This window comes from Hyperoodon ampullatus (genome assembly GCF_949752795.1).
Source record: "Hyperoodon ampullatus genome assembly, chromosome: 11".
In the NCBI taxonomy this organism is placed as follows: Eukaryota; Metazoa; Chordata; class Mammalia; order Artiodactyla; family Ziphiidae; genus Hyperoodon; species Hyperoodon ampullatus.
This window is the reverse complement of record NC_136924.1, coordinates 28200954-28215560: the sequence shown is the minus strand read 5'-3', so window position 1 is coordinate 28215560 and position 14607 is coordinate 28200954. Positions and strand designations below refer to the sequence as shown.

The window sequence follows — 14607 nt, the reverse complement described above, 5'->3', positions numbered from 1 at the left end:
CTAATGACCATATATGTAATTATATATTATATACATAATTATTATCACAGCTTAAGGAGGTCACCACACAATAAAAGATTCCATTTACTGGTAATTATGAACAATTATAAACTTGTATGCACTGAATAAAACATCCTCAAAGTAAGAAATGCAAAATTTGACAAAACTAGAGAAACTGACACATTCACTTCAACCTTGTAAATTAACATTTCTTAGACTCCTGCCCAGCAGGCTTCCTGTTAGGTTCTGCCAACAGGTGGCATTAAAAGCAGACTAGAAGGCAGGAAATGGACATCCTTCCTATTTCTTGCTGTTTTTATCAACATAATCCAGGCAGGAGCAGTTCACCCCAGCAATGGTAGCTTGCCCCAGGCTCCTGCTTCTTTCAGCACTACAGAACCAATCTTCAATTTTAAACTCTACCAGCAGCAACCAGGCAGCACTGCTTCCTCAGAGGTATGATACTAATTCCCTAGGGCTCCTCCTCCTACAGCTCCCAGACTCTGGCAACCTGAACCTTTTCCCTTTTTTACCCTAGATGTAGAGGTGATATCTGCTTCCTCTGGCTTACCTCACTGTTTTTTCTTTCAGCCCTCCAATTCTTATGGAACCAATTCTCTATATTAAATCTCCTCTATTTTTTTCTCTTTCTTTCTTTAATTGAAGTATCGTTGATTTATAATACTGTTAGTTTCAGATGTACAGCAAAGTGATTCAATTATATACTTTTTTTCAGATTCTCTTCCATTATAGGTTATTACAAAAGACTGAGTATAGTTCCCTGTGCTATACAGTAAATCCTTGTTGTTTACCTATTTTATGTATAGTATTGTGTATCTGTTAATCCCAAGCTCCTAATTTATCGCTCCCCACTGCCTTCCCCCTTTGGTAACCATAAGTTTGTTTTCTATGTTTGTGAGATTGTTTCAGTTTTGTAAACAAATTCATTTGTATTATTTTTTAGGTTCCACATATAAGTGATATCACATAACATTTGCCTCTCTCTGTCTGACTTACTTCACTTAGTATGAAAATCTCTAGGTCCAGCTCTGTTGCTGCAAATGGCATTATTTCACTCTTTTCTATGGATGAGTAATATTCCATTTTTGTATATATGTACCACATCTTCTTTATCCATTCACCTGTTGATGGACACTTAGGTTGCTTTCATATCTTGGCAATTATAAATAATGCTGTATCACTGAGGTGCATGTATCTTTCTAAATTAGAGTTTTTGTCTTTCAGAATATATGCCCAGGAGTGGCATTGCTCGATCATATGGTAGCTCTATTAAATCTCCCCTTTTGAAATACCTCATGTGATCTGTTTTCTGGACTGAACCCTGACTGACACATACCATCATAGAGGATAATTTCAACAAAATGCTCTCAGTTAGGTAAGAAGACCAAAAAAAGTAGTAAAGATATAAAAGATTTGAATATTGTAGCATGCTTGATTCAATAAAATATATCAAATCTTATATCCAACAACCAGAAGGTAAGTGAGATTATGAGTACTGTTTCCTTATCTCCAATTTTTGCCTTTGTCGTATTATATAAGCATTGCTTTTATAACAGAGAAACAAGTTATTTCATTCTTTTGATAAACCAAACGACCTAGAATAACTAAAACTTTGCAGTGATGAAAAGCATATCTAAACTGAAACATCTGGTTAGAAGCATCATGTGCTGCTGCTTTTAAACCTCATCATTGCTCACATAACAGCTTAATGATCTCCATTAACAACTTTTTCGAACATAAAGTATCTTTTCCTATCAGGTACAAAATTTAAATTATTTTAAAAGGCATGGTGATAAACTGTCCATAAATGAAATTATACAAAGAAACTTATTTTGATAGCTTACCTTACTAAAAATGCTATGAAAATCTTCCAGGAATTACAATCTCCTTAACTATCAATTTAATCCATTGCCAACTAAGTACCTTACCCTCACAGTACACGTTCTTAGCATCTGAAGGTTTCATAACTCTTTTCTGATTATGTGTGATTTACTCAAACTTTTCAAAGAAAAGGCTCAATAAAAAGTAAAAACCATTTACCTGTAAGAATGAAATAAATCTCCCCATTTGAATTTGGCAATCACCTTCCACCATGCTGGAATCTGTAGCTTTAAAAGGCAACATGAAGAATATTTCAATTTTTTATTTTAATCAACACCAAAAGAAAAATTGTGATTTTTATTCATTAGGACATCTTCTAATCTGCATAGTATTGAAAACAGAATTTTTACACTGAAGAGAAAAATGAAACAATCATTAATCACACAATTAAAAGTAACCATCTGGGGGCTTCCCTGGTGGCGCAGTGGTTGCGAGTCCGCCTGCCGAGGCAGGGGACACGGGTTCATGCCCTGGTCTGGGAAGATCCCACATGCCGCGGAGCGGCTGGGCCCGTGAGCCATGGCCACTGGGCCTGCGCGTCCGGAGCCTGTGCTCTGCAACGGGAGAGGCCACAACAGTGAGAGGCCCGCGTACCGCAAAAAAAAAAAAAAAAAAAAAGTAACCATCTGTTTCACTATTTAATGAATTCAAGGAAAATCCTCATCTAGCTACAGTGCTTTGTAATTTATAAAAATATCAAAATAAATTCATACAGAATTTGCTGCTGCTTCATCACTGAGGTTTTTTTACCTGTTTACCAAACAAAAATATAAACCGACAAAAAATCTGAATGTTTATTTTCTCACACTAATACTTCACATGATCATGACAGTCCTAGAATTGCCAGTTAACTTTTTGTTCATTTCAATCGCAAAAAAAGCATCACAACATTACAATGTGAAATTTTAAAACTTACCTCCTTCTCCATAAAACAAGAGACCATTATAAAATTTAGTTTCAGCCTGTTTAAAAAAAATTAAAATAATTTTATAAGGTTGCTATTTTGTTTTTAAATTCCTAAGCTCTCTTAGTTATCCCTATTGAATAGTAAGCAGATGACTACATCACACACATAAATTCACTTAAATTCAAAAACTGCTTGCAATATAGGTAAATGTAATTTATCTTTAGAGTACCAAAGATATTACTGATACTCAACCTTATTTCTTGATTTCTTTAGGCTTTACTTTGTCTTATCTGACCACTCTGTAATTTCCCACATCCTCCCACTAGTTCAGGAGAGAAAAAGCAACCACATAGTATCAAAAAGGTAAAGAAAAAAAGATAAAGTTTACCATCTTCTACCAGAGTTTTAATGGCTCATGGGTGAGGAAACACAGAACATATTAAAAATTCAAAGCTTTAAAAAAAAAATCAGGGCTTCCCTGGTGGCGCAGTGGTTGAGAATCCGCCTGCTGATGCAGGGGATATGGGTTCGTGCCCCGGTCCGGGAAGATCCCACATGCAGTGGAGCGGCTAGGCCCGTGAGCCATGGCCCCTGAGCCTGCGCGTCCAGAGCCTGTGCTCCGCAACGGGAGAGGCCACAACAGTGAGAGGCCCGCTTACCGCCAAAAAAAAAAAAAAATCAGTTATATCCAGAAAGCCATTATATATGACAAGTAACACAGAAGGAATGCAGACCCAGACTCAAACCATTATTACCAGTAAAATGTTAGGTGAGTGACACTCTTTTAGCTTCGGTTTCCTCATCTATTCCTCACGTACCTCCTGGGTGGTTATTAGCATTAACGGGGTTAGCATGGTGTTTGGTACACAGTAAACACCCAGTGAATGGTACTCATTATTACTACTATTATACATATACAGTTCATTCAACATTCACTAAATATTTATGCACACTGTACACATATAAGCACATATTTGCTTTTAAATCATGTTTTAATGTCTTAAGAGTACAAATAATTACCTCATATTTTAATTTCTTGATTTCACAACAAAGTGCAGCATAAACAGTGATGACTTTGTTTAAGACCTAGTTTCATGAGTAAAAACACAAAAGGAAAAAAGTAAATTATAGCAGATAACTAAAGCATTTTAAAAATAGATTTTTAGGTTTAGGAATCTGTACCTTGTTTTCAGTCTTTATGAGTTCCAAAAGGGAAGACTGTTCATAAGGCAAAAGCTGTAGAAACAAAGGAAAATAAATTTTTTTTAATTTGAAAAAAATCATGAAAATTCTAAGTACACAAACTGAGACTATCTCTCTTCTATGAAAACTTGTGTTCAACCCTGTACTCAGCACTAGCACCACACCAGATGGGCAGTGACTGCTAATGGCTACGGGATTTCTTTTTGGGCTAGTGAAAATGTTCTAAAATTGACTCTGGTGATGGTGGCACAATTCTATGAATACAGTAAAAACCAAAGAATTGTACGATATACGGATTACATCTCAGGAAAGCTGTTATTAAAGTAAGTCAACATGTGACTTAGGACAGCGTCTAGCACATAAGTACTCAATAAATGTCAGCTATTACTTACGCGCCAACAGTTTCAAAGATAAAACAAAACAGAACTACCTCAAAATGGAACAGAGCAGGAGTGACTTATTTTATATCTTAAAAAAATCACTCCCATATTAAGGTCCCCTAAATAGCATAAGGGAGCTTTTGGGAAATCATAGAAATATTCAGTATCTTGATTGGGATATGAGATACATGGGAATAGGTGTTTGGTAAAATTCACTGAACAGTATTTTAAATCTATGCATCTCACTGTATGTAAAATAACCTCAATAAAAAAAACAACTAAAGCTTCAATATGCTATTCCAATCCTCTTCATTTTCTTGATAATGAAAAACAAGTTAGCTCAAAGAGTTGGAGTTCGTGTCATTCTTTGACACTAAAGACTTCTGAGTTTGTGTCATTCTTTAAAAAGGAAAACAAAAACAAAAACACATGCATGGCTTAGAGGAAAGGAAATTAACCATTTTTCTCCAAGTTTATTTTAGTTATTTTAGATTCCAAACAATAAAAATACATATCCCAATTTTGAAAACTGTTTTCAAGATACAGTATGTCCTTAAAAAGTATACATAAATTAAAAAATAAAACAAAATCAAACCTTTAGTGCTATAGGATCAAGATTGAAATCCCAAACATCTCCAATTGAATCATCCAGTGCGTCCTCAATTCTTCTCAATTGAGAGGTATACTCCTCAAGAAATTTCCCATAATTCTTAAGCTGGACTTCAGCATGAATTTCTAAATTTAAATTTTAAAAGTTTGTAATAAGTATAAGTAATGAATTACAAGACATTTACTTCAAATAATCTCAAGTCACAGCAAAGTAGATACTAAGCATTGTTAATGTATCACTTCGGAATGTCTGAACTTCTTGAAAATAAAGTTTTAATGTTAAACAATAATTGAACTTTCAATCTTTTCCAAATAGATACGATAATTGTAAAAAAACAGTAGATGTTACCATTTAGATATATCATCTTAAAACTGCAACTTTAAAATACTATGAAAAAGTTACTATACCGTTTACTCCAAAATCTAAAAAATGTGAATAATGCCTTAGACAACTCAATGTCCTGATTCTATGTTTTAGTCATAAACAACCTTTTTGTGCAAAAAAAAAAAAAAAAAAAATCATGACCTGATTTAGGTGCAAAAATCTGTGTTGTCATAGAAGTCAAATTTTAAAATGTAATGCTTAATTACACAGTAAACTACGTCTAAAAATACACCTAAATATTGTTTTTTAAATGGTTTTAGACCTGCTTCATCATATTATTCCTGTAATGCCTCAAATTTACCAAGATATTTTGTTTTAATTATTTAACTATGATAATAGAATTGGAAAAGCCACTAAAGGACAATGAGTACAGAATACTGTGCTGATATTTACAGAATTTACACATTAATAGATGACTCTAGGAACTCACTGGAATAAACTGGACAATAAAAGTTTGCCTACTCAGCAAAGTTAATGACAGTAAATATTCCACCTTATTAAACACAAGAATCCATTATTCATTCCAAAGGCAGCAAATTCAACTTCAACTCAGTTTCTTTTATTGATGTGAATTACTTTATTCAATCGCTGTCTTCTTAAAAAAAGTAAAAATTTTCTCTCCTCAAATTATCAATGCCAAGCAACTCTAAGATAAGGTATGTTCTAACTCATTAAGGATAAAGACCTAGCTTCACATTCTCCCCTATTTTGCAACTAATGCTCCAAATCAGGTGAATCAATTCGTTCATCAATGTTCCCATCTCATTATAGTATTAATCTAGGCAATTCAATTCTGGAAAACAATTTGTCTAGATATGATTCATATTCCAAAAATTAATGAAAACCAGGCACAGAGAAGAGAGGTTCTCTCTTCCCTACAGCTTAAATTTTAAAAACTGCATTAAGATTCTCGAAATCCCAAGTACATGTCTAATTTTCATAGGAAATGACCAAAGCTGCGTTTAAACAGCAAATGAGTTCTTAATGGCAATGCTAGAAAAACATGCCAATGAATTATTCATTTAGTCTGTTTGGGAATTCATAAAGTAGCAGGCAAGAGAAAACCTGTAATAACATTAACATTCCTTGCTGATAAATTTTTAAATTGGTAAAAGTTAAAATAAAAAGATTTGAAATAAGAACTCCATAATGATTCTTCAAGAGTAAAAAATGCAAAAACTATTTACATGCTTATCTCTTCCAACAGACTTAATTCCTTGTTTTATCTTTGTATCCCTAATACCTACCACAGTTCCTGGCATGTGGAAAAAGTCTTTTGAGTGAATCAGATCATTCTGATTGAACCATTTTTCAAACCCAAAACATATTTTCATTCCAATATTTTGCAGATACTAAAGTAGGGAACCTCTGTCCATAAAACTTCATACATGACAAGGTGCAGTTCACTTTAACAGTAAATACAGTTATCTTCTCTGTAAACAAGTTGAAAGATTCAATACCACTAGGTCCATTTTTTCATGCTGCATAGGAGCTTATAACTTATGGAATGTTTTGTGAAAAACTGCTAACCATCCTGAATTAAGCTCATGCTTCTTTGAGAGGTTAATAAAACCTAATTACATCTAATGTGCCTGACTTTTGTAAAATTATGCAAAATTTACACGTAATTTTTTAAAATAAATTTATTTTATTTATTATTTTTGGCTGCATTGGGTCTTTGTTGCTGCGCGCAAGCTTTCTCTAGTTGCAGCAAGCCAGGGGCTACTCTTACTTCGTTGCGGTGTGTGGGCTTCTCATTGCAGTGGCTTCTCTTGCTACAGAGCATGGGCTCTAGGCACGCGGGCTTCAACAGTTGTGGCATGCAGGCTTCAGTAGTTGTGGCTCGCGGGCTCTAGAGCGCAGGCTCAGTAGTTGTGGCGCACGGGCTTAGTTGCTCTGCGGCATGTGGGATCTTCCCAGACCAGGGATGGAACCCGTGTCCCCTGCATTGGCAGGCAGATTCTTAACCACTGCACCTCCAGGGAAGCCCTATGCCTAATTTTTAAAAATTACATTCACCTTTTGAGAAAACTACATTAAAAAAACAAATTCACAAGCAGTATGTTCCAATCTCTCATATCACCTACACAGATTCATATCACCAAAGATAAAAAACAGATCACCAATTTGCATTCATCTTAGGTAAAGTTTCACTGAAATAGTTTGGCCTCTAAATTTTGCTGCGTGGAACTGAATTTGCTAGGTTAAAATGAGACAATCCAATTTTATTACGTAAAATCGGAAGCAGATTTGCTGTAATTTCTGAAACCTTTTTAGGTGCGCAGGAAACTACAGGACATCACTTTTGAAAAATACCACTTAACGTAAATAAAAGGCATGGGAAGAGATAAACTTGACACTCACGTGTTTATGTTTTTTTACCGCGAAATGAGTTCTTTTTCGCTATCTTCTAGCGAAGATAAGCATATGAATATGAAGGTAAAAACACTCAAACTTCCAAAAGTTGGTTTGGGAGGAAAACGAAGAAAGACAGGAAACCGAAACAGGAACCCGAACCTCAGCCTCACCTACAACTGCACGCTCTGAGGATCTGGCGAAAGCCCCGGGCGGCCAGAGACAAGGCAGCCTCCGCTCCCCGGGATGCGGGCCATCCCGGGCGCGCCCCGCCCGAGCCCCCGGCTGCACGAAGTGGACGCCGCGCCCCCCGGGCCACAGAGGGCTCCCCAGGACAGTCACCGCCCCGAAGGCCGAGCCGTGGCCGGGCCTGACCCAGCATCGCCGGGGATCCCAACCCAGAAAGTTAGGTTCGCGAGCGCGTCCCTCTCACACCCCTAGGCGCAGAAAATGTCCCGAAGCGGACGGCTGCGCGCCGACAGCGACGCAGAGCCCTCCCGCAGGAGCGCTGCCGGGGCTGAGGCGGGCCGGGGAGCGTCCACCCGCAACCCTTGCCTGCCGCTCCCTTACTCTGTGAGCCGTCGTCAACGCGGTCGAACTCCCAGTCCGGGGACAGAGTCTCCACCGCCATCACTCCGGTGCCTCCCACAGTCACAGCCCCAACCAGCCTTGGCGACGACGGCGGCCTCACCCGGGCGGCTGTAACAGCACGTGACTTCCGGCTTCAGTCCCGCCCCCGCTCGCGAGGGCCTGCCGGGCTCGTTGCCCCTGCGGGTCGCGGGGGCCGCTGGGAAAGCGAGTCCTCAGTGGTGGCTCGAGGAGGCTGCCGCGGCGCCGGCGGTGGTCCTCGCGGTGTCCTCCCGTTCCTGTTTGGGCCTTGCCACCGTTCAGTTCACTTTTCACGCCACATCAATACCTTCAATTTCGCTGTGCTGTCTTCGGGCCATTTTTAATACTAGGAGAAGTGCTCCCTCAGTCTAGCCTAAAAAGGACAAAATTGATGGGATCGGGGCTCAGCAGACGCGGTCCTCTAGGACGTCGCCGTCCAGGCGCTTCTTCCCAGAAGCCCGTTTATCCCACGTATTCCCGGTCGTCACCGTCCGACCTCTTGTTCTGCACTCCCTATGCAGATTGTTCTTGAGAAAAAAAGCCGTGTGCAAGAGGAGGAGTTACTTTACGAACACCTTAAGCGAGGAATTTTACTTCTCTGCTAATCTTGCGCTCACCGGCTCTCTACCCACCTCTTCTTAAAAAAGCAGGGGGAAAGAAGAAGCGCTGTTTAAGTGGGTTCTAAAAGCCGCCTACCTGCTAACTGGCTTTTCGGTGAACAAGGATCTGTGTTACCCAGTAAGGCTACATGTTTACAGGTATTTGCACAGCAGTGTTCATTGCTGCATGGTTTTTAATAGATACTAGTAAGAATCCAGGTAAACGTCCATGAATAGGGAGTAATTACATAAAGTTTAATATGTCCATAATACGAAATGCTAGATAACTGTTAAAAGAAATGAAGTAGGTTTATAGAGACATGAGAAACTGACAGGAGAAAAATGTGTATTTGTGATTACATTTGTATTTTTATATAAACGTGTACTGGCATGTGTGCATGTAGATGCATAGAAAGAGAACTCAGATCACACCAAACAGGACAGTTGTCAACTGGAAAAGAGTATGTGTTGGTGATTAGAAAGTGAATTTTCAAGTTTTATTGTGTCTACTTACATGTTTTTAAATCTTTAACAGTGAGAATTTATGAAGGTCTTCTGTAGTCTTAAAAAGGACCAAAAATAACTAACTTAATCAAAGCTAGTAAACGGCCTCTTGAAGAGCATTCCCTGAGGCCCTTGAATCTGCAGTAGGTCAAATATTTGAGTGCCCACTAGGTACCAGGTACCATGCTAGATGCAGAGATTATTATGAAAAAACAGACAAGAAAGATGGATCCCACCCCTATGGTGCTTGCAGTCTTAGTGGGCATTTTAGAAAGGAAAAAAGAAAGGAAACTTGAAAATGACAGGTAACATCAGTGCCTCACAGTTGGCAGACATTTTTCCTTTTACTTATGTGTGATCATGAGTTTGACTTCGCTGTATTCTTCACATTTGTGTTAATCACTGTAATTAATCTCCCAATAGCTCATTATGATACATTGAAATTACAGGTCAGAGCAATTTGAATCTGCATATCCACTAATCTATTAAATCAGTGCAAGAGGCAGTGTCATGTAATAATCAAAAACACAAGTTTCTACAGTCAAATTGTGTAGGTCCAAATCATAGCTCTGCCACTTACTAGCCATGTGGTTTTGGGCCAAGTAATTTAACCTCTGCTTCAATTTCCTCATTTGTAAAGTGGGAATAATAATAGTAAACTCCTCATAGGATTGTTATGAGGACTAATTTAGTTCATACATGTAAGAGGCATAGAGCAATGCCAGCCACATACTATAGAAATGTTTGCTGTTCTGACTCATCATATCCTTAATTTTAAAAGAAATCTCAGGGATTGCCTGTATTTTTTTTAACTTTTTATTTTATATTGGAGTATAGTTGAGTAACAATGTTGTGATAGTTGCAGGTATACAGCAAAGTGACTCAGTTACACATATACAGGTATCTGTTCTTTTTCTAATTCTTTTCCCATCTAGGCCATTACATATTATTGAGCAGAGTCCCCTGTGCCATACAGTAGGTCCTCAGTTGGTTATCCATTTTAAATATAGCAATGTGGACATGTCAGGGATTGCCTGTCTTGAGGTTACATATCTTTAAATCAAATTCCATGCCTAGAATTTACAATTTTATTAGAGAATTACAAGTTAGATACTAAATCTAAAGCACATTCAGGGACTTCCCTGGTGGTCCAGTGGGTAAGACTCCGTGGGGGGCCTGGGTTCAAACCCTGGTTGGGGAACTAGATCCCACATGCATGCCTCATTGAAGAATTCGCATGTTGCAGCTAAAGATCCCACATGCCGCAACGGAGATCCCATGTGCTGCAGCTAAGACCCAGCGCAGCCTAAATAAATAAATAATAAAAATAAATATTAAAAACAGTCCACATCCTAAATAAATAAATAAAGCACATTCACTATAAACTGAAATGTGCTATCTGAAAGTTATTTATTACAATAGATGTTCTATATTTCCCAGGCCTAGGCTATCAAAGGCAAATAATCATTTTGAAAACTTAAATATCCTTCTTTCTACTTTTCTTCATTCTTAACAGTACTTTCTGAAAGGCAAGCTTGGAACTAGAAGGGGAAGTATTGTGCTATTTTGAGAGCTTCAAAGAACTTTAGAACAGTTGCCTTCAGAATGTGCCTGCCTTCTGGCACCTTGCCTTTAACCCTTATACCCACAACTTAAGTACCAGTTTATTCTGTACCAAAACATAGTGAGTGTGTGTGTGTGTGTGTGTGTGTGTGTATAAAACAGTGCTAAGGTCTTGGTGAACTTGTTTCTTAATATACATTTAAAGTATGTTTCCTACAATAGAAAATCTATGGTAATAATTCACTAAAGGCATTTCTCTTAGTAATTTGTCAGAGTCCTATGTGTATCTGTCAAAAAGATACCTAATATGGTAATTCATATATCTCTTTACAAAATAATCTCTCACCTGGACAGGAGTCTGAGTCTTCCTAAACCTATCATGACAGATCTTTTCTTTGCATTGTCCACACCACTGAGTGAAGTTTCTCAAAACCTATCTGATCAGGGAATGCCCCACTTTAAGTCCATCAATGAATTCCATTGTCCTTGGCATGGAGTTTACACTTCATAGGATGGAATACAAGGCTTTTTTCCAATCTGCAACAGAGACCATATGGCCTGCAAAGCCTAGAATGTTTACTTGTCTAGTCCTTTACAGAAAAGATTTGCCAACCCCTGGTCTAGAATCATACAGTTATACAAAGTCTGTTGTGAAAAACAGCAAAGTCTCACCCATCCCCTCCCCCATTTTCCTGTCCCCAAAGGCAACCACTTCTATCTCTTTTAGTTGATTATTTTAATACTTACTTCCATTTCTCTAAATAGCATGATGACAATATTCTTTAATTTTCAACTTTGGGAATTATATATTGTCTTCCCACTATGGGAGATGAGGATGTAACTATCTTTATCCTCTCACCCCACCATCCATATCTCTGCCATCCCACCCTTTTTCCAATACAGTTATATAATAATTTTGGTAGATCAATATTCAGTGTTATGACTCTATTAACGCAACTCATAGTTGAACCATGTAGTAGACTATGATATTTTTTCCATGCAAAGCTTTTTGTTTTTCCTGGAATAATTATTTTGGGTTTTTTTTAATGTTGTTTGCTTAGTTTTGTTTTTACCAATTCAACCTGAAAGTCTTCACCAATTGTCTAAATATCCTCTCAGGATGTTCAGATGCCTGAGGTGCTCCATTAATTTCATCATCCTACAGACGTCTCCTAGAGCTTTCTAGCTCACTACCATCTGGACATTTTTATTAAGTTCAATATTCATTAAATTTTTTTCTTTGACACGGTAATTATTTTTATTGTGCTTTTGAATGTGTTTTTCAATTTCCAAATGCATGGGGATTTTTGATTTATCATTCAAAATTGATATCTAACTCAAGTTCATATGGTCAGAGATGATGGTCTGTGTGATATCGATTCTTTCAAATATTATGAGACTTCCTTTATATCCTAATTTGTAGCCTAATAAGTGGTGAAATGAGAAAACGGATGTGAGCCTGAAAAAAAAGAGGTGTTCTTTAAATATTGAATGCAGAGTACTATGTTCATCAAATCAAACTTCTTAATTAGAGATACAATGAAGTTTTGTTTCAGCCTCCTGATTATTCCAAAAATCTGCCATTCAGCTGGGTTTTTGGATTCCTATACTCATGGATGACCAACGATTATGGGATCATGTAGGTTACCATCATACCTGATTCTGTGAATCCCGGATTGCACTAAGCACTCCAGCCCTGTGCCTCCATAGTATTTACTTTGAAATTGTATGTTTGTGTAACTGTATCCCCTGTTAGGTTATGTACTATTTTCCTATTATGGCTGTAACAAATTGCCACAAACTCAGTGGCTTAAAACAGCACAGATTTATTATCTTACAGTTGGGGAGATCAGAAGTCCGACATGAATCTCACCATGCTAAAATCAAGGTCTTGGCCAGGCTGGTCCCTCCTGGAGACACTGAGGGGAGAATCCACTTTCCTGCCTTTTTTGGCTTCCATGCATTATTCCAGTCTCTAGCTTCTGCTATCACATCTACTAGTGACACTGATTGTCCTGACTTCCTCTTAAAAGGACCCTTGCAGGGGCTTCCCTGGTGGCGCAGTGGTTGAGAGTCCGCCTGCCGATGCGGGGGAAACGGGTTCGGTGCCCCGGTCCGGGAGGATCCCACATGCCGCGGAGCGGCTGGGCCCGTGAGCCATGGCCGCTAGGCCTGCGCGTCCGGAGCCTGTGCTCCGCAACAGGAGAGGCCACAACAGTGAGAGGCCCGCGTACCGCAAAAAAAAAAAAAAAAAAGGACCCTTGCAATTACACTGGGCCCATCCAGACAATCCACGATAATCTCCCTTTCTCAAGAACCTTAACTTAATCACATCCACAGAGTCCCTTTAAACAGGTAAAGTAACATAATCATAGGTTATCATAAACATAGGTTTGGAAATTAGGACACAGACATATTTGGAAGTCTATTGTACATCTTTTCTGATAATTCTAATATCTGGATTTATCTGTATGTCTCTACTATGTTGTTTGGTATGTGTGTGGGGCTTTTTTTTCCACCTCTTGGTTTTCCACCATTTGGTCTTGTTTCCTGATAAGCCTGATAAATTTTTTAGTGCATCCTGGTCTTTAAGTACGAAAAATTACTGAGATAAGTTGAGGATCTGGATGGTGTTATCTTCCTCCAGAGCGGATTACTATCTCTTCTGGAAGGTTATTAGAATAGGGGCAGACTACTTTAACCCAGTCTAGGACTGTTCTGATTCCAAGCTGCGTTTTTGTCTTTGTGAGGGCTGGTCTATTTCTGTATCATCTTAGTCCTAGGATGTAGCTCTGCAGGGGTGCTGGGCAAGTCCTGCCAAACCTCTGCTCAGCTTTTCAACCTCACAGTTGCTGCTTTCTGGTACTTACAAATCAGCAAATGCCTTGAGGTTCACCTCTCTGGACCTTCTCTCCTGAATCTCTATTTCTCAAATCCTCACCTACCTAGGTCTCCAATGCCTTCAAAAAGATTTTTAGCGACAAAAGCAAAAATGGACAGATGAGACACTACACCAAACTTAAAAGCCTCTGCACGTTAAAGGAAATGATCAACAGAGTTAAAAGGCAACTTATGGAGTGGGAGAAAATAATTGCAAATCATCTATCTGATAAGGGGTTAATATCCAGTATATACAAAGAGCTGCTACCATTCTACCATTAAAAAAAAAGTAATCGGATTAAAAAATAGGCAAAAGATCTGAATAAGCACTTCACAAAAAAGGTACACAAATGGCCAACAAGCATGTGAAAAGATGCTCAACATCACTAATCATTAGAGCAGTGTAAATCAAAACCACAATTAGGTATCACCTTACATTCATTAGGATGGCAACTATACAAAAATTTAAATAAACACACAGAAAATAACAAGTGTTGATGAGAATGTGGAGATATTGGAATCCTTATAAACTGCTGGAGGGAATGTAAGATGGTGCAGCCTCTATGGAAAGCGTTATGGAGGTTCCTTTAAAAAACTAAAATTAGAATTACCATATAATCCATTTCTGGCTATATATCAAAAAGAATTGAAAGCAAGATTTTGAAGAGATATTTGCACACCCATGTTCAGCACACATTATTCACAATAGCC

General features: G+C 38.2%; 1 protein-coding gene across 2 annotated transcripts in view; it reads right to left on the bottom strand.

The window, feature by feature from the left end:
* WASHC4 (WASH complex subunit 4) overlaps positions 1 to 8372 on the bottom strand; it is a gene marked incomplete at its 5' end in the record, with an annotated part of 53698 nt that extends 45326 nt beyond the window's left edge. For both annotated transcript variants that reach the window (XM_079714402.1, XM_079714403.1), the window contains 6 exons: positions 2062 to 2129; positions 2819 to 2864; positions 3830 to 3895; positions 3992 to 4045; positions 4988 to 5127; positions 8312 to 8372. In XM_079714402.1, the coding sequence (XP_079570528.1) occupies positions 2062 to 2129; positions 2819 to 2864; positions 3830 to 3895; positions 3992 to 4045; positions 4988 to 5127; positions 8312 to 8372 (435 nt within the window). The remainder of the gene's footprint in view (positions 1 to 2061; positions 2130 to 2818; positions 2865 to 3829; positions 3896 to 3991; positions 4046 to 4987; positions 5128 to 8311) is intronic.
* Positions 8373 to 14607: the final 6235 nt, after the last annotated feature.